The 27,600-nt window shown below is 34.6% G+C and overlaps 1 protein-coding gene across 4 annotated transcripts in view; it reads left to right on the plus strand.

The window, feature by feature from the left end:
- TCF12 (transcription factor 12) overlaps positions 1-27,600 on the plus strand; it is a 325,867-nt gene that overhangs the window by 94,333 nt on the left and 203,934 nt on the right. For 3 of the 4 annotated variants that reach the window (XM_054701785.1, XM_054701789.1, XM_054701793.1), the window contains exon 4: positions 17,486-17,559. In XM_054701785.1, the coding sequence (XP_054557760.1) occupies positions 17,486-17,559 (74 nt within the window). Of the gene's footprint in view, positions 1-17,485; positions 17,560-25,103; positions 25,166-27,600 lie in introns of those variants that run through there. The other variant, XM_037502558.2, reaches the window with a different exon arrangement.

Genomic DNA, 27,600 nt, shown 5'->3' on the forward strand with positions numbered 1-27,600 from the left:
TACGTGGAGTTTAAATTTCAACATATCAATATAAAATTTAAAATCTTAATATTATTCTATTTACCCATTCTTACTCCTTGTCATAAAAATGTTTTAAGTCTTCCAAAAACAGCTTTATAATTTCTGCTTTAAATAAACATGTACTTTAAAGAAAGCAGAACAAAAATGGTATTTTGCTTGCCATTTCTGTTCTTATGGATCCAAGTTTCATCTGGTATCTTTTTTATTTAAGCCTGAAAACTTTAGATAGTATTTCTTATAGTTGAGATCTCTAGATAATTATTTTGAGATTACATTTTTTTCTTCACTAAGAACTTTAAGGATAGCCCATTCTCTCTGACTTTCATTGATTCTAAGAAGTCAGACTTTGTATCATTTCCCCTTTGTTTAATTTTCTTTTCCTTCTGGGTAGAATTCAAGATTTCTTTGTGTTTACATTTTAACATTTTGACCATTGTATATATTGACCCCAGTTACATGTGTTTTACACCACTTAATATTGTGTAGTAGGTAGCCAAGGCTCTTTTTTCTCAATAATTTTTCTAGTTAATATTTCATAAATTTTGTTGATTTCTGTTCAGTTTCACTTACCAGTTCATCATCTGATGGCAGTTATTATTAAGCTTATTTAGTAATTTTTTTATTTCATATATTATAATTTTAAGTACTAGGATTTCCATTTTAAATAACTTTCTGTTGAGAGTTTCCATCTGTTCATTCATTTTGATCATTTTTTTCTTAAAGTTTTTGAATATTTATAATAGCTGCTTTAAAATCCTTTCCTAATTATTCCAACATCTGTGTCATCTTGAAGTATATTGGTATGGAGTGTTTTTTAACCTGTGAGTCACATTGTAATTTCTGCAAACATGTTTTAATTTTTTCATATTGTAAATTGTAGATGGTACATTGTAGAGGTTTTGGGTTCTCATTTGCAAAGTTTGTTTTTGTTCTGATAAGCAGTGACATTATTGGTTGATTATCTTGAGGCTTAGTTTTATGCTTTGTTAAGGCAGGTCTGTGGAAAGCCCAAATTATTTATCAAGTTCCTTGAATTAGTTTCCTCGGTGGTACCGAGCTGGTAAAATCTGTGCTCTGTTATTTTAGCCTCCCAATTGTTGCTTTCAACTGTTGGATTCCTTGTATTCTCCACATTTATATTTAAGAGAGTTTAAATGTAAATTTTTTGACCTTCCCCAACTGTAGCTTTCTCCTTTCTGTTTACCCTCTTTATTCTCTAACCACATTGGCATACCAAAAATTCTATTTTCTGGCTCCTTAAATGAAGACTATAGTGATTATCTGCTTCTCCATCTATCATGTGTCACACTTAATGGGGAGTATATAGATTTGTATTTTACCTGTGGATCTGGTTTTGTTTTTTTCATTGATGAAATCCTTTCCAGTTTCTGCTTGATTTTGTTCACTCTTTTTTCTTGGTAAATACCTAGGGATTGTATTTTATGTGTCATAGGATATAATGTATTTTCATCTTTTAGGAAGCTGCCAGTTTTCCAAAATGTATCATTTTACATACCTATAGGTAATATTTAGGATTTGGGAAGCAGATCTAATTTTTTTTTTTTAATGTAAGATAATACACTGTTACATAATGGAAATAATTTTTAATATGTGCATTTAATTCCTGATAAGTAATTTTGACAAGTAGTCCTCTTTATTTTTTTTTAAGATTTATTTATTTATGCATACAAGAACTGGGGTATAGGCCAGAGGTTTGGGGGGGGGGTGAGAGATTCACCAGAGACAGAGTGGGGAGCAAAACAGGCAAATCCACTGAAATACACTGGGGAGGGGAGCAGTGAGCAAGTCAGGAGATGTCTGCTGTGCCATGTGGGTCACCTCCCTGCCCTGGGATTGAACTTGTGCTGCTGTGGCTGCAGATAGCGTCATAGTGCTGTGTCTTAATCCCTTGTGCCGTGAGGGAGGCCCCACAAGTAATTCTCTTTAAACAAAAAATGCTCTGACTTAGAGATTTTGAAAATTATTTGCTTTTGTTTTTACAGGGGCAAATGATCAAATATTCCAACTGGTTTTAACAGCTCCAAAAGTTGATATAAAGTCTGCACATGGTAGTAATTTTTGCTTACATGTTACTGTGGTAAACACATATCAGTTCATTTCGTTAGAGCACTGGAGCTAATAATGTCCGGGGTTTTAGTTGAATGTAGTCTTGGTGTGGAGAGTTTTGTTCTGAGCTTTGATCATTAATTGCTCACTTTGTGTACCTGTGCAAATTCATGCTGTTCATCAGTGCAGCTAGGGAAATTGAATGTAAGCAGGTAAGTAAAAATCTGCAACTGCTAGTAGAAAACTTGTCTTTATTGAATAACAGTGTCGTTTTATATATAAAACCTTTTATTGAGCTTCTATGGATTCAGCACTGTAGGTAATACAAAATAAGAGCTGGATATGGTTTTTGATCTTAAGTTATTTTGAGACCATATATTGTGTGGTTTTCCTTACTTAAGAAACATTTATTATCTCTATGCTGTGTGGCATATTTATAAGTATGATGCAAGTACTAGCGAACCTAATAAGGGAGCTTGGGAAAGTTGTAGAGCAGAGGTGGAACTTAAGGTCAGCATTAGGCTAGTAGGTCTTCGTTAAGTGTAGAGGAGTCAAAGTGCTAGGTGGAATATTAATAGTGACATATTTGTGGATTGTACTATACAATGAATATGCCTCCCAGTTACAATTGAGAGTTTGAGTGGTAAGACACTGAATACTGAATGTTAGCTCCTTGGAGGCATAATCCCTGTCTCCTGTGCATCTTTGTGTCCCTAATGCCCAGTATCCTCCTTAGATGATGAAAGTATGTATGCCATAGCAGGAAATTAATGAATGTCACTGTTAGGATGGGAAGGGGTGGACAATTGTAACTGAATTTTCAGAGGCTTTAAACATAGAAGGAACAAAACTTAACTCATTTAAATGTTTAGCCCATTTAACAGTAAACATTTGTATAACAGATGAGTAAATATTCCATTCAGGTTGAAGAATTTGGGGTTTCTGTTGTCAGTGTGGCAAAATTTGAGGGTTATATGTTTTGAAATATTGTTTTAGGAAGGTTATACTGGCAGGATATTACAAACAGGTAAAGTATTATAAAACTTGCTTCAGGTGGATAGAGTCCAGTAAATGTCATGTCATGAAAGCCCAGAATAAAAACGTGTCAGTGGGATGAAATAGTTGCCTCAGGGGATATTTGTAAGGAACTCTCAGTTTAGGGATAGTAGAGGGAGAAGGGAAGGGGGAATCAAAGATGATGCCTGCTTACACAGGTTGATCGAAATGACTGTAGTGCCCTTTTACTGTTAGGAATACTCCATAATTAGGGTCCAAAGGCTTTTGAGGAAGAGATGAAAAGTTTGGTTTTAAATATGAATTTTAGGTGGTGGCAGGTGAACCAAATAAAAGCACCAGCAGGAATTTCGTGATTTAAGGACCTAAAATACAAAATCGAGGCTATATGATGGGAAAGAAAGGTGCATTAGAAACCGGTCATTCAGAAAAAAGTCAAAATCGTAAAAACTACACAAGCAGACCAATGGGTGAAGAATAAAATGAGAAGAATATGAGATGAAGAGCGGGTTTGTTAAAATTTTTAAACAGATGGTGAAGTGATAATATACAGTAATAGAGGCTCCAAAGTTAATGTGAACAAATCCCAGAGCTGGTTAAGAGGATTGGATACCATAGAGCAGAGGTGGCCTGTGGCGTATGGTCTGTCATCTATTTTTTTAAAAAAGATTTATTTATTTATGCATACAAGAGCTGGGGTACAGGCTAGGGGTGTGTGTGTGTGTGTGTGTGTGAGAGAGAGAGAGGATTCACCAGAGACAGAGTGGGGAACAGAACAGGCAGACTGATTGAAATACACTGCTGAGGGGAGCAGCGGGTGAGACAGGAGAGGTCTGCTGCGCCATGTGGGTTGCTCCCTGGCTGGCTGAATATTGAACTTGTGCTGCAGAGGCTGCGCATTGCTTCATAGTGCGGTGCTTATGCCCTTGGGCCACCAGGGAGGCCCCCTGTCATCTGTTTTTGGAAATAAAATATTTTTGGAACACAGTCATCCTATTTGTTTTCACACCACTTACAGCTGCTTTTGTGCTATAGCAGTAGAATTGAGTACCTGGTCAATAGAATGTATTGTCCACAAAACCTAAAATGTTTACTATCTGGTCCTTTACAGGATAAATTTCCTGACCTCTGTTATAGAGATCTAAGAAATAGTGATCAAGAGGAGACTTTTTACTATATTATGACCTGAAAGAGTTCAGCTTAATCCTATAAACAAATGTTTTACTGAGGCCTGCTGCATACCTGACAATAGATTTTGCTGATGTCATCTAGGAAGAGGCTAGCTAGCAAGAGATTAATGAATGAGTAACCTTTTTTTTTTTAAAAAAAAAAGATTTATTTATTTATTTATTTATTTTTACAAGCACTGGGTATTGTCAGAAGCGCGGGAGGGTGAGAGAATTCACCAGAGCCAGAGCGGGGAGCAGAGCAGGCAGAAGGACCGAAGTACGCTGCTGAGGGGAGCAGCGGGCGGCAGGAGAGGTCTGCGCGCCATGTGGGACCCTCCTCAGGTGGCCGGGGAGCAGCTGGGGATCGAACCGGCGCTGCACAGGCTGCGGGCAGCTTCGCAACCCAGCGCTCAACCGCTGCGCCACCGGGAGGCCCTGAATGAGTAACTTTTAAGAAGAGAAGTTGGTTTATGTAAATTTACGTTTTGTGAGTCTACAAAGAAATTAGTAGTGTGAAGAGTATATGAAGAAGAAAATTTTAAATACAGGGAAAATATGAAGGAAAATTTTTAGAGTTTCTCTGAGAGGCAAAGTGTGTTGGCATTACAGGAATTAATGGTCTAAGACTTGAATGCAGGGAGTATACTGGCTCATTACAGGAAATGAATAGAATTGTTTGTAGAATTAAGTTAAGAATAGTAATTGCTCACACAGCTGTTTTTAAATAGCAAATTGTGTTAAGTAATCAGCAAAATCCACTAGAATGTACTTGATAGTTATGTGGAGACTGCATTATTGGTACTGACTTATGATCCTAATGGGTACTATAAAAACAAACAAACAAACCAAAAACCTTTGTATGCACTTTCCACATTGGTATGGTACTGTATGTTTTATGTTTAATGTAGTTCAATTGTAATGTTTTCATCTCTTTTCTTACTACCAAAACCAAATATAATTGTCTCGTTCAGGAAGAGCAGCTGCATGAACATTATGAGCTCACAGGGCAATGAGGTGTGTTTTCATTGAAAGGAATAGTTTCTGTTTGATTGCTTCTCTGTTTGTCTTCTTCCCTAGACAAAAATGGAATGTTTTTTTTGTGTGGTTAGATTTGGGTCTATTAATTTCTTTTCTGTTTTTTGCTGTATATATTTTGTGTTGACTGTACTTCTTTCTCTTGGATTAGGCTCTTTCTTAGGACTCCCATTTTAATTTGTTAAATGACTTTTTAGCATTGCCACTGCCCTTTATGAATTTTTTTTTTGGTTGCTTCTCTAAGGATGTTAATATACATCTTTATTTTTTTAAAGATTTATTTATTTATGTATACAGGCCAGAGGTGTGGGGGTGAGAGGGTACATACAGGGTAGAGGCCAGAGGTGGGGGGGGGGTGAGAGGATTCACCAGAGACAGAGTGGGGAACAGAACAGGCAGACTGACTGAAATACACTGCTGAGGGGAACAGTGAGTGAGTCGGGAGAGGCCTGCTGCGTCGTGTGGGAAGCTCCCTGTTCTGGGATCAAACCAGTGCTGCCATGGCTGCGGATTGCTTCATAGGTTATATCTTAACACCTTGTGCCACCAGGGAGGCCCTTTTCTGTGTATTTTCGGTTGTCAGAAGTTTGACTGTTATGTGCACAGGTAAGGTTTTTATATTTGTCCACTTTGATGTATAGTGAATACCTTTAATTGGTATATTTATATCTCTCGCCATTTTTGTGAAATTTTTGGCTAAAGTTCTTTTTCTACCTTATTCTCTTTCTTCTCTCATTATGCCTATGTTAGACTTTTTAATGTCTCCCCTTTGGTCTCTAGGCCCTGTTCATTTTCTTTTAATCTTTTTATCAATTAAATTATTTTCTCTTGATCTGTCATCAGATTCACTAACTCTTCCGTTATCTCCATTTTTCTTTTAAACCCATGCAGGAAGTTTTGGGGGATTTTTTATATTTAAGATATAATAATTTTTACTATTAAAACTTCCATTTATTACTGTTTTGTTTTCATTTTCTCTGTGAGATTTCTAGTCTTTTCATTTATTATAAGCATGTATCCTTTATTTCACTGAGTGAACATAGTTCTAGTATCTGCTTTATTTTCCTTGTCTGAAAGTCTCAATATATAGATCATCTTGAAATTGACTTCTAGTGATTATTTTTTCCCTTAAAATTGTGTCTCATTTCATTGTCAAGGAATTTTGGATTGTATTATGGCTATTATAAATGTTATTTGTGGAGATTTTGTTTTTTTCATGTTCCTCCAAATAGTTTTAATTTCTTTGTTCTAATGAGCCATTGATTGGATTAGAATCAAAGAGAAAATTCTCTCTGACATTGGCCACTGTTCAGATCTCAATTTGATTTTTTCAGTCTCAGCTGAAACTGCCTTCATTCTGCCCTGTGAATGTGCTTCAGGGCTCAGCCAGGAACTTGGGTAGAGATACACCAAATATTTAGGACTCATCTTTTCGGCCTCTTGTCTTTTTTGAGATTCTATCCATACTTCCTTGTAACTAGTTGTCCTGGCTCTGTCGTCTTTTTCTTGTCGCCAGAAAGATGGTGGATATTCTATCAGGATTTTAGTTCCAACATGCGGTCCCTGCTGCTTGCTACAGGACAAAGCTTTAGAAACGGATACTCATTCTTCTTTGGATTTTTTTTTAACCTATCCTGGTTACTAAATTATTATTTATGATAGACTGTCATGTGAATAGCTCTAATTTTTTATGTTCTTAACCATTTAAATGTAGAATACTAGCAGTGTTTGTAGGTACAAGAAGAACATATAGCTAAATAAGGAATTGCTCCCTACTATAAAGTTTGAGTATAGGGCATACATTAAAAACAATCATCAGTGTTCAAGACAAATTAAGTGAAAATTAATTTCTGAAGAAGTATGATTAATTTAGTCTTAGTTGATTGGACACTTTCTCAGACCACTTAATCTCAGGTGAATTCAAAATGAGAAATTCAGTGCGTAGAGGAAAAAGTGAGGGTGGATATTCCAGGAATATATAATAATAGGAGTAGAGTATGAATATGTGACATGTCTTACAATATTTGGGCAGTGATTAGTATCTTGATGAGAATGGAGCATTGAGTTTTTGAAGGGACGTAGTAAGTGTGGAAACAAAGAGTAGATTGAAGCCACCTTGAAGATGCCATGCTAAGGAGTGTGTTTACTTCTAAAAGCACTAGAGGATCACATTTGAGGAGTGAATGGGTATGATTCTAATTGGGTTTGTGGTAAGATAAGTGCACTGGCATTGTAAACTGAATTGAAATGGGAGCATAATAGGAAATAAACAGTAGTTAGGTCCTAAACCAGGTCCTAAAACTATAAATAAAGGCAACAGAAGGGATAGTCACTTGAGCTGCTGCTGAGGTCGAAATTATATAAAGTTGATTTGAGTAAAGTTGACTTGTTAAGGGAATTCAAAAGAAGTGTATCATCAAGTTAAAGCAAATCTTTGCATTTTTGACCACATCTGTACATATTCCAGCATCATGCTGAGTACGTGAAACTTTGGGGAACTTTTTTTAAATTTAAAGTTCCCTTTTTGTAGCAGCGTACAATAAGACTGTGTAATAGTGTAAACAAAGTGGTTTTTTTTTTTTTAAGGTTATGTGATGAAATCATTTCAAAGTTCTCTGTGTGATTGAAAGTCTGTGTGTGTTTTAGTTTCCATTGCTAGTAAGGTAATAATTAAGGTTTGCTAAAATTTAAAAATAATTTTTGCTCTTTGGAGTTAGTTGCATATGCAAAATGACTGCATAAAGTCATTTTGCTTTTTAAAAACTATTCAGTTATTTAGAATATTTTCTTTGGTTATTGTCTAACAGGGAATGATAAAGCCAACAAAAAGCAAACAGTTTCAGCCCTACTTTTGTTAAGCTAATTGTATTATTTCCACTTTATACATTCATTTCTTCCACCAAATTTATTAGTGCTGTGTTGTGCACTATTTTAGTTACCAAACATACCAGTGATCCAAAGAGACCCATTCTTATTTTTATGCAGTTTTCAATCTGTTGGGAAAAGACAGACAGTAAATGTTCCCTCTGAAGATGACATTTGAACACTGACCTGAGGAAAGTGAGCACAAAGAAGTGTCAAATGTCTGGGGGGAAGAGGAAAGAGGAAAGTGGAAACCCCCTACAAAGGAGCATGCTTGGTGTATTTGAGCAAAAGCAAGGGGCCATGTTGTTGAAACAGAGTGATCTAAGAGAAATAGTAGTAGGAGATACGAAGAGGGAGAAGTAGAACCTATACAACATTGTAGACTGGTGGATTTAATTATGATTAAGATGGGACACCATTTATAGATTTTGAGCATAGCAGTGACATGTCACTGTTCTGACATTTTTAAAAAATGTCATTCTAGTTCCTATGTAGAGAGTACAGACTGTAGGAAGGGCAATCAGAAGGGAGAGATCCTTTAAGAAGCTGTTGCAAAAACACAGGTAAGAGATGATGATGGTTTGGATTAAAATGAGCGTGTTGAAAATAGTCAATTTTCGGAACTGTTTGGGTTGTGATGGGATTACACCACTGAGAAATAGAGTAGGAAAATGAGTCTGGAGACTCAGCCAGAGTTGGAGAACAGCATCAAGTGTTTTTTAAAAAAGAGTTGACTATTTTCAGGGCCTCTATGAAAGAAAACAACCAGTGATGTTGTTGAGGTATGGCCTTGGGTATTGGATTAGAGAGGATAGTGGGAGGGTCTTGTTTCCCAGTTTCCAGAAACATGGCACTAGTTTAGGGGACATTTGGACATAGTTTAAGAGCTTTTTTAGGGAAAGTCAGAGCACATCTGCAAGATCTACCAGGTTACTAAACAGTTCCCAAGGTGGTATAGAGTAATACCTGCTTACCCTATGAGAATTTAGTTTCAATCCTTTGCCATCAGACAGTTTCTGTCTTTCTTAAAGAGATAGACCTGACAGTTCCTTTTAACTTTCTAATTCTTACTTGTTTAATTAGATAACAAGAACGTCCTGTTTAGTTGCGTCTTCACAGTACATTTATATAGAGTGATGTGATTTAAAAAAAAAAACACAGCAAAATCACTGTTTGAAAGTTATTTTCAAGGTTAGTCAATTTGAGAATTAGTCTGGTGTACTTTGTCACCAAAAATCTTTTTTCTCAACAATACCAAACAAACTTTTACTGAATTTTAAAGGATTTACTTGAAAAAGGAATTTGTAATATACTTTTTTGCTGGTCTTTTTGCATGCTTAAAAAGTGCTTTATTTGAAGTTGATTATACAGAATCTCAGAGTAAAAAAGTTTATAACCAAGGTGATATACTTTATGTGAGTTCCTAGGTCTTAACTGTACTTAAATTCCCTTATAATTTTAATATTTCCTTAGCTTTTCTTTTTCATGTGTATCAAACAACAAAGGATTTATTATAATCCAGTTGATCCTATTTCACAGTGAATTTCTAGAAAAAATTGCTAGATTTGTTTTATGAAACATGAAGAATATATCATAGCTATCTCCAGATTTCTTTCATCAAATCATTTATTGAATCATCCTATCAGCAGGTGGCATCCTGCAAGTATATTATCTTTTCTTTATTTATAATGGTGTTGAGATTTGATATAGTGCATTTTACTTACTGGAATAGATATGGGGGAGGGAGAGAGGAGAGGAGAGGCGAGAGGAGATATTCCTAGTACTTTTCTCTCCATTCTTTGCATTGCCTTCCTACTTCCTTTCTCAGCTCGCTGGACTCCCATTACTATCTGAATTACTTTCACACATCTTACCTCCAAGCAGATCTTGTCTGAGTCTCACTAAACCTTGAGTGATATTTTATGTATACAAAATATTCAAGAAAGAATACTTTTGGTAAACTAAAGATGATAGGGTGGCAGTGGAGCATAAGCAGGTGGCAATATCTGAGTTCTTTCTAGAAAAGAGAGTAATGACAGATGTTAATTGCTGAGATTACTTGCTCCTCCAAGTGTCTTGCTCTCTGACCCCTCAAAAACTTGGCTTTCACCTTTTATTGTTTCTCAGGTTCCAATCTCTTATAAATTCTGTTTATAGTAGTTTATAATTTGCTTTAATTTTTTTCCTGTTAAGTATTTTATAGAATAAGCAGATTGCTTTCATTGAATTCACAAACCATTGTTTTTAGATTTAAAGTCAAATTGTTCGTTATTAAAACTATTATATAAAAATAGTATGATTTTAAAAATTGGGGACATGAGATCAAAATAAAAGTTGAATTTTGTTTAATTGTTTCCATTCAGAAGTGTAGGTATCTTCTATGTAAAAGAAATTCTGTATATAATAGATTAACAAAAAAGGGAGTAATTAAATTATTAACTCCTTTAATCTTGTTAAATAGGAATAGATACATTTATTAGAAAGTGAAGCCACTCAGTGTTTATACCATTTAATTATCGTTAAATTTTACATCGGTCATATTAATCTGTCAGTTGGGGGAACTAGCTTCTCTATGGAACTGTTGAATTCGCATGTAAACATGAAAAATGGGAAGGAAAGAAGATAATTAGAAATTATGTTTCAGACATATCTTAATAGAAATCAAGCCCCTCTCCCCTGACCCCCATCACTGTATTGAACTTATGGTATATTTTCTGGTTGATAGATACTTCTTACAGCTTTTTTCAGATTGTATAAATTCTGTGTTAAGTCTCTTTTTTTGTGTGTAATTTCTTTTTTTCTACATACCTTATGTCTTATGGCTGAAGCTTTGGAAGGTTTATTATTCCTGTAATATTTCTATGTTTGTGCAGCCATTGTCCTCAGCAGAAAGGAGTTATTGATACTAAAAGATGACTCTTGCCTTTGTCAGTGCCAGCCACGACCTTCTACTAATGAGTCTAGATATATTAACAATAAAACTATAGAGCTCGGGGTTTAAAACCTGACCAGATCTTTGTTATTTATTCTGTAGCATCCTTTGAGTTCTCTGCCATGTCCAGTATCTTTGGTATGTAGTACTTTTTCTTGGGTTGCTCATTTTCCTTAATTACCACTTCATTTAGTTAATCTTCCTTCATGCTGTGGAAGTGATTAGCATTACTTGATGAAAATTGAGTATGTGTTTTCAGAGAATTTCACTTAATCTTTTTAAATTGTGTCTGAAATGTTTCCTGTAACATGCACCTATCTTCTCTATGTTATCTTTTACAAATGTATGTGAAATAACATATAGGCCTTATATTGAGCATTTGCTATAAGAATATTCAATCATAAAACAAATATGATAGGGCCTCCCTGGTGGTGCAGGCAGTTGAGCACCGCACTGTGGAGCTGTCCGCAGCCTCTGTGGTGCAGTTTTGATACCTGCCGGCCAGCGGGCGAGAATCCCACATGGTGAAACAGACCTCTCCTGTCTCGCCCGCTGATCCCCTCAGCAGTGTATTTCATCACACTGTTCTGTTCCCCGCTCTGTCTCTGGTGAATCCTCTCACCCTCCTGTGCATCTGGCCTGTACCCTGGTTCTTGTATAAAAATAAATAAATCTTTAAAAAAAAAACCCAAATATGATAGTTCATTACTATAGAATCATCAAAATAAGTTTCCGTTATGTATTCAGAGAGTTCAGTGAAACTGTGATTTTTTACTCCCTCATCCCAGCCCACCATTCTACTCTGAATTTGACTACTGTAGGAGTCAAATACATACAGATATTTTCCAAAGGTTTATCCCTATTGTAGCATGTCTCAGAATGGTTGTCTTTTTTAGGACTGAATAATACTCCATTGTATGTGTACATACGGTCATACATTGCTAAATGATGTTTCAGCTAATTACAGATCAGATATACAACATTAGCCCCAGTAGGATGTACCATTTATCCAGGTACGGAGAGTAGCTTATAACATCTAGGTTTGTGTAATTATATTCTGTGACCTTCATGCAAAATGAAATTGCCTAATGACCCATTTTTCAGAATTTATCCCCCTCAAATCTCCTGTGACTCCCACCACATTTTATTTTTCCATTCATCCATCCATGGACACCTGCATTGCTTCCACCTTTTGGCTGTTGTAAATAAAGCTGCTATGGTTGTACAATTTTTGAGACCCTGCTTTTATTATATTTTACTTTGACTGCATAGTACAAAAAGTCATAATGCCTATAGAAAAATAGTTACAAAATGAAAGTATGCCATTTAAAAATAGTTTTATATTAATGAATTATGTAGGTAAATAAATAGCCTTCGTCTTGGATTGAGTCTCAGGAATCCTATCCTGTTGTATAGTGTTAATTGCAAAGAAAATACTTAGAAAATAGCCTGCAGGTAACTGGTGATACTAGAGAAAAGGTAACAAAGTGTGTGTTTATATGGTAATCCCCAAATTTGTAAAATCTGTTCAAAATTAGGAATTTTAATAAGAATTTTCCAAGAATGAACAAAGCACTGTGTTTCTACATTCAGCCTTGGTTTTCAAAGATTTGGTTCACTTGAAATGTGTCAAGAATATTGTCTGTAGATTAGGTACTTGCTTTCTCTATACAGATGGTTTTTAAAGACTTTAAAAAAAATACTTAAAATTTCATTAGGAACTCAGATTGTTGAAAGGAATAACTGAATTATCAATTAGTAGATTCTACTTTGAAACTTACTCCCTTTTCACAAGTTTTTCATGATCCCTTTCAATTGGCAGTTCTGTCTTTATCAAAGAACCTTGGGAGTCATGGAGAGATTGTGCCATTTAAATTACTACAGATCACATTCTCATCTCAGAACTTCAAGGAATGTTTCTGAAGAGAGAAGCAGAAGCACTAAACTGAGTGAAGTGTTGTCTTTATTAACATCTAGAGTTTTCTCAAGCAAAAATGAAACAAAGAAGTCAACTATTTGTATTTCCTTATAGAAATAAGCTCAGAAGGAGTCAGAAAAGAGTTCCTTATTAGTTGTCCAGGATGAAAAAGACTGGTTCTCAAAATAGAAAAGGGAGAAATGGCTGAATTAAAAGATCTCCAATTCTTTCTACTTTTCTGGGGACTGATTGGAAGGTGAAAATAAAGGAGTCAAACCTTCAGAAGATACATTAAGACACACAACCACTTCTTGCTTTGTTTCTCCTTTGTAATTTTTATAAGACTAGATTTACTCATTTGGGTCAGATTGTGTGTAATTTTAGAGGAGATTTTACCAGGATGAGTTGTCATGTCATTTTGAGTATTTTTGATATAATTAATTTTAATTTGATAAGGTTTCCTATAGTTTGATATAGTTTAATGCCTTTAGTTAAAAATATATAATCATTGCCTTGATAGAATTCAGTTTTATTAAATTGAACTGGTGTTTTACTTGCTTCATTTTTTTAATCTGTGTAGTGCTTTACTTGAAAGGTTCTGATTTTGTGTGTATTTAAGAAGACAGAAGAGTTAATGGAGCAGGAAGAGTTTAGTCCTACTAAAGCAAAACAACACAAAGCTAAAACTTACCAGATAATATTACTAGTTCTTAAATGAATATTTTAAATTTTTTTATTGAAGTAGCATTGCATTATAGCTTTATATAAGTTTCAGTTAACAGTGTCATTAACATTGAGTGTGTATATACTCCACTGGGTTCACCACTAAAAATCCAGTTCTAGCTTTCACCATACCATTCTCCCCTTTATTCCTATTTACCTACTCCTTTGCCTCCTTTCCTTCTGGTAACCACTAATTGGTCTTTAAGTCCAGAAGTAATTTCACTTTTTTTAGTTCATCTATCTGTTTGTTTTCTCTATATAACATGTATGAGTGAAATCATATGGCGTTTGTCTCTCTCCATCTGGCCTATTTGCTAAGCATGATTTTCTCTAGTTCCATCCGTGTTTTTGCAAATGACAAGACTGCATTGCTCTGTCTTTTTTAAATAGCTGAGTAGTATTCCATTTTGTATATATACCACATCTTCTTTATTAGGTTTTCTGTTGATGAGCATGTAGGTTGTTTTCAGCTCTTTGCTATTGTAAATAATGCTGCAGTAAATATCAGGGTGCATATATCTCTTTGAAGTGCTTTTATTTATTTATTTGCTCAATACCCAGAAATAGAATAGCTGGATCATACAGAATTTCTATTTTTAATTTTTTGAGGAATTTCTACACCACTTTTTATAATGGCTGCACCAACGTATGTTTGCACTGATAGTGTGTAAACTTTCTTCCTCTCTACATCCTCTGTCATTGTTTCTTATCTATTGGATAAAATAATAGCATTCTCACAGGTGTGAAGTGGTATCTCACTGTTTGATTTGCATATGTCTAGTAATAAGAGATGATGAACAACTTGTCGTGCGCCTTTGGCCAAGTTTCCTTTAGAAAAGTGTTTTCAGATATGGAGACTCCCTGGTGGCGCAAGGGGTTAAGCATTGCACTATGAAGCAATCAATCCGCAGCCTCTGTGGCACAAGTTTGATCCCCAGCTGGCCAGGGAGAAACCCACATGGCGAGGTAGACCTCTCCTGTCACGCACACTGCTCCCCTCAGCAGTGTACTTCGGTCAGTTCGCCTGTTCTATTCCCCACTCTGTCTCTGGTGAGTCCTCTCACCCCCCGCACCTCTGGCCTGTACCCCAGCTTATATGCATAAATAAATCTTTTAAAAAAGGTGTTTCAGATTTTCTGCCCATTTTTAAATCAGGTTGTATATTTTTTATTGTCGAGCTTTGAATTCTTTGTATATTTTAGATATTAACCTCTTGTCTGAGGTATGATTGGCAGATATAGTTACTCATTAGTAGGATGTTTTCATTTTGCTGCAAGTTTCTTTCATTGTGCAAAAGCTTTTCAGTTTGATGTAGTTTACTTTTTCTTTTGTTTCCCTTCCTGTTGGAGTCAAATTCCCAAACACATTGCTAAGTCTGATGTCAAGGAGTATATCGCCTATGTTTGTTTTCTTTATTTTATGGTTTTAGGTCTTACATCTAGGTCTTTAATTCATAATGAGTTAATTTTTGTGTATGGTGTTAGATGATGGTCTAACTTCATTCTTTTACATGTGGCTATCCAGTTTAGCCAGTAATATTTATTGAATAAACTTTTCCTGCTCCATTAGCTTTTCTGTCTTAAGTTATCCATATATGTGAGATTTTATTTTGGACCCTCAGTGCTGTTGATCTGTGTGTCTATTTTTATTCTAATACCAAACTGTTGTAATTACTATGGCTTTGTAGTATAGTTTGGAGTTGGGTGTTGTGATGGTTCCATTTTTGTTCTTTTTTCTCAGGAGTGTTTTTGCTATTTGATGTCTTTTTAGTTCTAAAAATTTTCATTTTTTGTTTTCTTTCTGTGATGAATGCCATTGGGATTTTAATAGGGATTACATTACTTTAGATAATTTAACCATTTTAACAATGTTAGTTCTTCCAGTCCATGAGCATAGAATACCTTTCCTTCTCATTTGTGTCTTCTGCTTCTTTCACCAATGTTTTACAGTTTTTTTGATGCACAACTCTTTCACATCTTTATTTAAACTTTATTCTAAGGTATTCAGTTCTTTTAGATGACCTTGTAACTGGAATTGTGGGCGTGATTTTCCTTTCTGCTCATTATTTGCATATAATGAACATACAGATATGAAATAGATTTTTGTACATTTTGTAGTCTGGCACTTTACTGTATTCATTTATTACTTCTAAAAGCTTTCCTTTGACTCGGGATTTTCTATGTATGTCATGTCATCTGCAAATAGTGATAGTTTTACTTCTTCTTTTCCAATACCTTTGGATACCTTTTATAGCCTTTTCTTGTCTAATTGTTCTGACTTTCAAAACTTTGATGAATAGTAGTGGTGAGAATGTACATCCTTGACTTTTTTCCTGAGCTTAGAAGGGAAACTTAGTTTTTCTCCATTAAGTATGATGCTAACTGTGGGTTTGTCACATTGTATTCATTCTGTTGAGGTACATTTCCTCCTATACCCATTTTGTGAATTTTTTTTATATTAAAAAAAAGTACATTTATGTCAAGATGCATCTTTTCCTGCATCTGTTGAGGTGATTGGAATTTTTTTGTCCTTTGATTGATGTGTATTGTTTATTGATATGTGTATGTTGAACCATTCTTTTTTCACTGAAATAAACCTCATTTGATCATGGTGTATGATTTTTTTAGTGTATTATTGAATTTGGATTGCAAGTATTTTATTGAGGATTTTTGCATCAATGTTCATCAGCAATAATTGCTTTGTAGTTCTCTTTTGTTGTGTGACATCCTTGCAGTGTTTGAAATAAGGGTAATGTTGACTTCATGGAGAATGTTTGGAAGCTTTCCCTCCTTTTTGACTTTACAGAGTTTGGGAAGGATAGGTATTTTCTCCTTTTCAAAATTTGGTAGAATTTACTAATGAATTCATCTGGTCCTGGACTTTTGCTTTTTGAGAGTCTTTTGATTATTGTTTTAATTTTTTTACTTGTAACGATGCAGATTTTTCTACTTCCTCCTAATTCAGTCTTAGAATATCTATAAGAATTTGTGCATTTCCTGTTGGAAATTTGTCCAACTTGTTGCCATGTAATTGTTCAATAATATTCTTGAGATCCTTTCTATTTCTTTTTTAATCCCTCTTTTGTTTTTGATTTTATTATGTTATGTTTCTCTTTGCGAGTTTGACTAATGGTATGTTTATTTAATTAATGTTTTCAAGGAACCAACTTTTACTTCATTGATCTTTTGGATTATCTTTCTGATCTCTAGTTCATTGATTTATGCTTAATTTTTATTGCTTTCTTCCATTCATTGACTTTGGATTTTGCTTTTTCTTATTTTTCTAGTTCCTTGATTTTATCTTCCATTTTTTAATTTGTGATTCTTCTTGTTTCCTGATTGGGGCGTTACTTTCTTCCATTTCTGAGGTTTATCTTAACCAAATTCTTGATATTCTCACATAGTTATTACTAAACTGTAGAAAGTTCTGAGGGCACTCTTGTGTTCAGAGATGGAGAGTATTAACTTATGTATTAGTCTAAAGTCTCCACAGACATATTTTTCATCTGAAAAACTATAGTGTGTATAGGGCCTTGTGTGGAGTGGCATAGATACTCTGATGTAACTTATTTTCTATAGGTTTCTGATACAAGGATGCATGTATAGCCAGTTCCATGCAAATGAATGTCACTTTGTGAATTATATTTAAAAAATATAATATATACTGTTGTATATATTTTTAAAAAAAAGTTCATCAGAGTATCCTTTTGGATTTAGAGCCTTTGCTTTCTTTTCTCCTTAGGTATTGATGAACGAGGAGGCACAACATCTTGGGGAACAAGTGGTCAACCAAGCCCATCTTATGACTCATCTCGAGTAAGTTTCTTATCTATCCTTATTAAAAGTATAATTTGGCAGAACAAGTAAGTTTTTTCATATACGCACTCATTTCTTAAGAATATGAAGATTAACATATCCTTCATAGTATAGTTCACTACCCCCCTAACTGCCATATTTTGGAAGTTTATTCTCTACAATGAAGGAAATATTCTTGGTGCTGTTTGTACACCTGGACAACCTGGAGTATCCTTTACCAAATCAGAAGAATTTGAAATGCCTCACTAAGTATGCTTCATTCCTCTGTAGCCATTTTTACTTGTATATTGTTTATTTGCTTTGAGAGCTGGCTCTGGCATTCAAAGAACCAGCTTTCAGTCTCCCTGCCCCAGTCATTGGGCATTTATATGAGGGAATCTGTATCACTGTCTTTTAGAAACATGCCAAAATAGACAGATAACAGATGCTATTTTCTGCTTGGCAGTTAGGAGAAGATAGGACCAAGCTAATTTTCTACACACAGAATGTCAAAATGTTAGGAGTCTTTTTGAGCAATAAACAAACAAATGAAAAACAAAACCAAAACCATTATAAAATGAGACCGAGAGAGTGAAAATTGGACCAAAGAATTGACAATAAAATTAAAGGCTGTGTTCCCAGATTACTTAATAAATTAGTATATGGTTAAGAGATAACCATTTCCAAAAGAACATACTTTGAATTAATGATGAACTATTTATTTCTCACAGAATTAACGAAGAGAAGATAAAGTGGTCTAAAATGTAAGGGTACTTAACACTAGAAGCAAGTTGTCTTACGTGGGAGGAAAACAATATATGGCTTCAGGTTACACTGCTGTACATTGAAAAATACTATATTAAATTTACCTAAGTATGTGATTTTGCTGTTACACTTGACTGTGGCCCATGGTTAATTTATTTTAAATGCTTTGGGAAGAACTGGAGCTGTCACATGAAATCCAAAAATATTTAGATAGAGACAGTTAACATGAATTTCAGAGTTTCCTTTTGGGGATAAGTGCTGAGAGTACTGGATTATAGTTAAAATGGCACTGTCTTGGGTATCACAAGAATTGGATTTACCATCCACTCTATTATGAATTTTCCATTTAATCTTGAATGTTCATTTTTTTCTTGGAGATAGATAAACTGATTGATGTCCAAATTTCCTTCCACCTTTCAGAATTTTGGATTCATTTAACAATAATGTGAATAGGAAAGAAGATTTCCTGTTTAGATTTTGGAGGCTGATGTTTTACATAGTGGAGAACAAAATACTGCTTATTAATACTGGGTTATTTTCTTTTAGAAACTTGAGTTATTCTGTGATAACATGTTATTTCTCATTTTGCATTAAATGGTGCCTTTGTATTTTATGTTTACTTCCCTTTCACGGTTTCAGTTTTTTTCTACTTGAGTATTAAATAGGAGTTTAGGCAAAAAGAACATAATAATGTATCCAAATATTTACATATTTCATGGTCCTGAAATTAGGTTTACCTCCAAGAATGGACTTCAAAGCTTTTCTTGGACTTCTTGATTTTTTTTGCTATTTGATCCATAGGTCAAGTGTAAAATGCCAGTTTTTACCCTTTATTTTTTCAAGGTATGTTGTGTGCAGTAAAAAGTTAAATTGATTATTTGCAATTATTTTTCATTTGCAATTTCCAACCATTTATTTCTTCCCTGTACTCTTCTCACCCAGGAAAGACATTTATGGTCATATTTTAATATTTGAATCTGCCCTCAGCACTCTTATAGGAAGATAATAAAAAATTTGACTTTTATCATTAAACACTGTAGATCATCTTAGCTCTCTTTTTCTTGCTGCTAAATATAGGTAGATGTAATTTTGTTAATAAGAATCTCAGTGGACCAAAGTACTTCATTCTCCTATTTTAGTATGTGTTTTATAAATTCAGAAATGAATATTGATGTTGTGTAAAAACCAGCTTTGGCACATTGTTAGTAAAATTAACGTCAGTTTGAACTTTAATAAAATTAGATATTCTTGTAGCAGTTTTATGAATGAAATTTGTTTAGACATCATATTTAATAATATTCAGTACATTTCAAAAAGTAAATCATCTAAAAAATGACTTTCCATCATTGATGAAAATATTTTCATAATGTTTATAAATGGTCGGCCACAATAAAATATTTTTAAAACTGAAAAATTAGTAGTTTGGTGAAGTTATAAAACACATTTTTAATTTACATGGATTCAACTGAACTGTTCTCATTTTTCCTCATTCCTTCACAAAACTCTAAGAGGAAATTTTCTATGATATTGTAAAACCGTATTTGGCCCTTGAAGTCTATGAATACTCTTTTTTTACTGTACAATTTACTGTACAAAATTAGCTACACAAACTTCTGTAGCCTGAACTTAATATTTAACTTTTGAAGAGGTGTTTTTCCAGATACACTGTTTATCTAATAGGTCAATGACTTGAAGTCTACTTCTAGCAATTCTGCTCTAATAACTTGTGTAGCTAAGAGGCCACTTGTGTTAGTATTTTTACCTATTCACTCAGAAGTAGGAATAATATCTCTAGAAGAGCTCCTATAGTGTGTCTGCTCTGTTTTTCCATATCAACCAGAAAAAAGTAGCTTCCTTGTGTAAAGGTGATTGGTTGAGTTTCTAGTTGTCAGAACTGCCCACACCAAATCATTTGGTGTATGATTTTTGTTAGGCAGGCATAGAAATAAACACCATACCTAATAGTGGTTATAGAAGAAATCATAGTCTTCCATTCCTACCATTAGGAAATGTGGTGGTAAGACAGAACATGTTTGGAATGCTCAGAAAGGAGTAACCCAGCATTTGATTTTGTACTCTTGGACCTCATTGTCTTTGTTAAGTCCTGATTTTTGCACTCTTCACCTACTGCCCTCCTGTGCAAAATACAAGCAGACTTGAAGAGAATAGGATCATTGTGATGTCGATAGTACTTATATTTTCAGAAATAAGTGAAAGTGATGGTCAAGGTTAAAGCTCTAGATACTAAAAAGAGTAATTAAAATCTAATGAGTTTGTCCCCTTTTTTGCTTATTTTAAATTCTTTAAACAAATGTTTTCTGTATTTGACATTATACTTGGCATAATGGTGAGAACATAATTTTTCTTACTTACTACAGTATTAGTGACTTACTGTAGTTTCAAAATTTTTTCTTTTTCTTTTTTTTTTAAAAAAGATTTATTTATTCATGCATACAAGAACCAGGGTACAGGCCAGATGCACGGGAGGATGAGAGGATTCACCAGAGACAAAGTGGGGAACAGAACAGGCAGACTGACTGAAGTACACTGCCGAGGGGAGCAGTGGGCCAGACAGGAGATGTCTGCTGCACCATGTGGGATTCTTGCTGGGCCGGCCAGGATTGAATCTGTGTGCTGCAGAGGCTACAGACAGCTTCACAGTGCTGCACTCAACTGCCCACACCACTAGCGGAGGCCCCTTATTTTCTTTTTCTTTTTTTTTTTTTTAAAGATTTATTTATTTATTTATAGAGGCACTGGGTACAGACAGTCAGAAGCGTGGGAGGGTGAGAAAATTCACCAGAGCCAGTGCGGGGAGCAGAGCAGGCAGAAGGACCGAAGTTCACTGCTGAGGGGAGCAGCGGGCGGCAGGAGAGGTCTGCGTGCCATGTGGGACCCTCCTCTGGTGGCTGGAGAGCAGCAAGGATCGAACCAGTGCTGTAAAGACTGCGGGCAGCTTCGCAACCCAGCCCTCAACTGCAGCACCACTGGGGAGGCCTTCCTTATTTTCTTTTTAAAAGGCAATGGTTAAGAGCATAAACTCTAGAGTTAGACTGACTGGGTATGAATCCTATCTCTGCTACTTACTACCATTGTGATTCTGGAAAAGTCACTTAAAGTCAATGTTTACTTATCTATGAAATGGTCATAAAAGTAGTACTTCATGACTTTGTTGTGAGAATTAAATGAGGTCATATGCATATAGTGCTTACATTAGTGCCTGGTATGTAGTGTGTACTACGTAAGTGTTGACTTTAATTGCATGTATGTCAGAATTCATTAACTAGTTCTATATGTAACAGTGAACAAATGCTAGTGAATGAATATTTTTGTAAATGTGCTGCATTTTAAATGTTATGAATAAGAGTTATTTTTTGGTCCAGTCATGCTTAGTATGCTTTTATTTCTTATAGGTTTGTGAAGGACATGAGTAAAATTGATTTCCTTTCCCCTTCTATTGTCTGTTTCTTTTTGAGAAAGCAGAAGTCTTCATCTGACAAATTTCAGTATAAAAGTTTTCATCTGTGGGGCCTCCCCGGTGGCACAGTGGTTGTGTGCTGGGCTGCGAAGCTGCCTGTAGCCTCTGCAGCGCTGGTTCGATCCCTGGCCACCGGCGAGGGTCCCACCTGGCACTCAGACCTCTCCTGCCTTGCCCTCTGCTCCCCTCAGCAGTGTACTTCGTCAGTCTGCCTGTTCTGCTCCCCGCTCTGGCTCTGGTGAATTCTCTCACCCTCCCGCGCTTCTGACTGTACCCAGTGCTTGTATAAATAAATAAATAAATCTTTAAAAAATAAGTTTTAATTTGTGTAGTACAGTTCTTTATGCATAATGGATGCTGTTTACATGTTTGCTGAATATAATCAAATTGGGGAAGGATCTTTAGACTTATTAGATTAATTGGGTTTGGAGATCAAGGGAAGGAAGTTAGTTCATTTAAGATGGCAAAGCTTGAAGCAGATAGTAATGGTATTAATGGTAATAGACCTTCCTGTCTTCTGTGCTGACAAGTTATTTATTGTTTTGATTGATGGCACTGTTTAGCAAAGTGTTTTATTTATGATCACAATGCTTGGAGAGTTGTACTCTTTGACCTTGAACAATTTATTTACCTATATGTGTTTGAGATTTTTCATCTCTAAAATTATGATTTTATACATAATTATAGGGTTTTGGAAATGATTAAAATGTAATGATATGGAGTATTTAATTTTATTAATTGATAAATAAAAGTCATTGTTACTGTTGTTACCACTATGATTATTTTTCCCCAAATATTTAGTAATACTCTGTGCATTTTTATGGTTATATTTCCTGATCTATAAATTCTTTTTTTTTGAAATATTGCCTGATTGTTTTAGTTCATTCCAAGGAAACATATCATCTTGGTTTTCCTTTCTAGACCAAACTCAAAAGTGCTGAACTACCAGTGGAGTTTGCACCTGCACTAGGGCTTGTGATGGGGCTCATAGAAGAGAATAGACCTCTCTGGTTGATATTCTTTTCTAAGTTACAGTGTGTTTCCTTCCTTCATTTAAAATGTAAATGACTTCACTGGTAGATAACCACTAAAGTAATTATATTTGTAGGCACCAGCAGTGACTAGGAGTTGACATTTTAATCACTAGCATTTGTATTCGTTATTTTTGGAAAAGCAGCAGTATTGAGTAGAGTTTGAGTGCTTATTTTTTCTAATTGATAAATTTCCACAATGGTTTTTCCTTTTCCTTATAGTATGGTTTGCATAGTGAAACAATCATGTTGGTGTTTCTCTTTCATTCCTCATGTTTTTGAAATATCATAATTTTTGAAATGAGAGAGTATGATAGTTATTCATGTTCAGTGGAGATGTGTTGCTATTGATACAAAATACATTGGCTTTAGCTGCTATATATGACTCAGCATAAAATAATTTTAAGCAACTTCATTAAAAGTTAAATAGGTATGTTTTTTGAGATCTTTCATATTAATAGATGCTATGACTTCTACTACCTATCTCAATGAAGGGATGTGGAAGTTCAGTTTTTTTTTTTAAAGCCTTAAGCAGTATTATTTTTTAAACCAGTCTTTAGAAATGTGCATGGATATCAATCAGCACTGTCTATCAGCAGCCTGATATTCCAGGCTAGATAGAAAATGAAAATATGAAGCTACAAGGATTGAGGACTTGATCTAACCTGAGAGTTATTTTTAAAAATGCTATAAAGTAGGTACTTGGGATAAGAGAAACAAAAATAATAAATCAGTTAGAGTAAGCATATAACTTTCAGATTCTATGGAAATTTTAAGTAATACATTAAATTATCTGAATGAGATTAGCAATTTATAGACCATTTCTGCCAGATGTGGCTAAAGGGATCTTTAATTTCAGTGTTCCATCCTTAGTAGGTATCTTTTCATTGATGTGGAAAAGCTTGGTTAAGAGCCACTCTGTAGTTGATGGATAGCAAATCAGATACCCAGGAGCCTTATTTCTCTCCATATGCTAGCTGCACAGAGGTCATTCTGACCCCAGGAAAGGTTATACTGACCAGTGTTTTGGGAGAACCTGGTATATAGTTCATTTCCATTTAATACTAGAGGCCTTGGAAATATGGAGCGGTAGAGAGAACTTGTTTTTTTGCTTCTCCCAGCAGAGCACAGTAGCATGAGTCACCCTTGTAAATAAAGATAACATTGCCTGCTTGCTTTTAAGGAACATGTTCTTACTGTAGTCTTAAAATATTATGGTGCTGAGAATTGTAAATTCTCTCTTTCTGAAATATCATTAGTGAATGAATGTTTGCCTTCAAGTTCAGGAAATATGGTTAGAAATATAAGTCATTTACCAAGAGTTAAATAAAACTCTATAACTCTTTTAAGATAGTAAAAGTGAAGGTGGAATTGGGCTATAAGTAATTAACAAGTTAATCTCATTGGCCACCATAAGATTCCAGGAGAGGGAACAATTACTTTGGGTGGTTACCAGAGAATTAATAGAAGAGGAAGTATGTGAGTAGAATATTATAAAATTGACAGTATTTCTGTGAATAAAGTTTAAAAAACACAATCTTCCGGAGGGCTGAAAGATGGGATCACAAGTATAGGGGCTCAAACTCACAAAATTCAGCAAATGGTAAATTAGCCTTATTGATAGTGTGATTAGGCAGGTACCTTTTGGAGAGTGGAGAGCCAATTAATAGATTTTTAGGTAGGGGATGACACAATTTTGTAAGGATTACTTTATTATGGTTTGAAGGATGGATCCAAAGTGAATGACTGGAAATAAGATGATCTGATAAGATATTATTACATAGACCGTCTTGTGATGAAATACGATTTGAATTATGATATTGGTCAAAATTGCAAAATAATGGAACGGGGAGAGATTTCATACACAAAAAATAAACTGGTACCGTTTGGTGACTGAAACCATACAAATTCACTCCTCAACACCCCCCCCCACCATGACTCCTGAATCAAATTCCATGTGTTTTAATTCAGTTCTGACAAGTTAGCTGTGATTGTGTTATGCACCTACCAGATTGTCTGACTTTGATAGATTCCCTTATAAATGGGAAAATCTAGTGTGTGAATAAAAAAGATTTTACTTATTGTCCCCGTTTGTCAGTATTGATGGGTATACAGTTTAGTGTTAGTTTCTCTTCTTTACAATAGATGTTTTCTCTAGATTATTATTTGCTATTGGTTTTATTTTTGAAGGGGGAAACCATGTAGGTTTTATTGCTACTAGGAGTTCAAATTGCAATAATTAGAAAGGACACACAAATTTTGAAATAGTATTTTATGCCTCTTGATCTCAGGTACAAAACACGAGATGAAGCAGTTAAATAGCAAAGCAAGACAGGAGGGACAGAGAATTAAAGTAAGTGTTTTCTATATATTGCGTCTATGTTCCCATTAATCTCTGTTTTGTTATGTAACTGCTCCTTCTGAATGTTTTGAATGTGAAGAAAACTATGGATGAGAAAAGGGTTCATTTTGAAGTTAGGTTAAAATAAACTCATAAGGGCTTTATTCTTTCTTTCATAAGAAAGAACGTAACTCTTGGTTGTATTCAAAAGATCAATTACTTAAAATTTTAATCTTAATATTTTTGGATAAGAAAAAGATGGGTTTATGAAATATAAGCTTTTTAAAATCTCTTCCAGCAGATATTTAAAATGAAAGAAATTACATAATTTTTTGATTGTCCATTTTTCTATTTTTATCTATTCAAACCTTCTGTTTTTTCAGTCTGACCATTATTCTTGCAATAAAGCCTGTTGAGATGCTCTGTGGTTGGAGAGTCTTTATGTCAGGTTCTCGCCTCACAGAGTTTCTCTAAAGTTTGTCCATGAAAATAGCATCTTTATCAAGATTGACTTTTACAATTCTCTCCTTAAAAATCTCATTTTTCAGTCTTGAAAGTTAACAAGCAAAAGTCAAAACATATTAATCTTTGAATTTTATGTCCCTTTTTCTACTTACTGAGGTTGTCCTTTCCGACAGCTTCTTTATTATTTTCTATAACTTACATATTGCTTATTCATGAGAATAAAATGGAGGGTAGATTCTGACTGAATATATTTTTAGGCCCAAAGCCTGTTTTTATTAATATTAATCATAACTAGCATTTGTCACAACAGTTTGCAAACCTGCTTATACCTTCATACCTGCTCATGAAAAATCATTAAAAAAAAAAGTCCTGTCCATTTCAGAAGCGAGGAAATTGAGGTTCAGGGAAGGTAGATAATTTACTAGATTATATGCATGATTAGTAACTAGGCAATGTGATTCAAAATTACTGTCCTTTTCTACCCATAACACACTTGCCAAAATATAAAAAAACAACAACTTTAAAACAGTTCTACCTACTTGTCTAGGACTTTCACGACAAATACTCTGCAAGTTGCAATATGATGGTACTATTACTCTTATAAAAATACTGTTTATGTTTTATGCATGAAAATATATACTATAATGAATCAGGTAAGTTTGCTTCCTGGTTTCATTACTATATTTGAACTTGGAAAAGATAAGATACTTAATTTTTGAGTCTCAGATTTATCATCTGCAAAGGGACTTACCTCGTAAGAAGTTTGTGAGAATTAGAAAAAGTTTTATAAAGCATTTAGCATTATAAATGGAATTTTAAAGCTAATCTCTAAGTGTTCTCTTTTTATGTTCAGTCTCATGAAAATTTATAGATCCAGATATAACTTTATAAGTCTTGGAAGCTCCTTTTATAGGCAGATACCCTGAACAAGATGAGGAACCTGTTATAGTTTTTTTTTGGTTGTTGTTGTTTTATTGTAAGTGGTTTTATTTTATTTCTATTTTCTTAATATCATTGTAATCCCTTCAGATATAGTCTCCATAGATCTTCCATCACCACAGTCCCATGTGCTCGTCCCTCCCCTGTTTTGACCCCACTCCTTTCCCCTTCCTTGCTGTTTGCCTCAAGTATATGGTCAGCTTGCAAATTTTGTCTTTTTTCCTGACCCTGTGTTCGGTTTTTCTCTATTCCCACCTATAAATGAAAAAAATCTATATATTTCCTTTTCCTTCTGACTTACTTCACTTAGCATAATCCCTTCCACTTATATACATGCTGCTATAAATGGCATGAGTTCATCTTTTTTAATCGCCGAGTGGTATTCCATTGTGTATATATATGACATCTTGACCATTCATCTGTTTTGAGGCATTTAGGCTGTTTCCATATCTTGGCTATTATAAATAGTTCTCCAATAAACATAGGAGTGTAGGTTTCCTCTTGAATTAGTGTTTTTTGTGTCTTTTGGGTAGATTCCTAGCTGTGGAATCTCTGGGTCATATGGTTAATCCATTTTTAGAGTTTTGAGGGTTCTCCACACAATTTTCCATAGTGGCCAGCCTAGTTTGAATTCCCTCCAGTGTAAGAGGGTTCCTTTTTCCACACATCCTCACCAGCCTTTGTTTCCAGTTTTTTTTTTTTTTTTTTAATATGAGCCTTTCTCATTGGTGTGAGGTGGTATCTTGTTGTGGTTTTGATTTACATTTCCTTGGTAATAAGTGATGTTGAACATATTTTCCTATGCCTGTTGGCCATTTGTATTTCTTCTTTGGAGGAGTGTCTTTTTACCTCTTCTGCCCATTTTTTGGCCATGTCATTTGCTTTGTTTTTGTTGAGTTGTGTAATCTAATCTCTTTGTAGGTCTTTGATATCAGTTTCTTATCAGTTGTGTGGTATGCAAATAATTTTTCCCATTCCCTAGCTTGTTTCTTTACTGTCCATTTTTGCTATACAGAAACTTTTTAGTTTAATGTAGTCCCAGC

This window comes from Talpa occidentalis, unplaced genomic scaffold (genome assembly GCF_014898055.3).
Source record: "Talpa occidentalis isolate TD23 unplaced genomic scaffold, MPIMG_talOcc4v2.1 talOcc4.11, whole genome shotgun sequence".
NCBI classification, from domain to species: domain Eukaryota; kingdom Metazoa; phylum Chordata; class Mammalia; order Eulipotyphla; family Talpidae; genus Talpa; species Talpa occidentalis.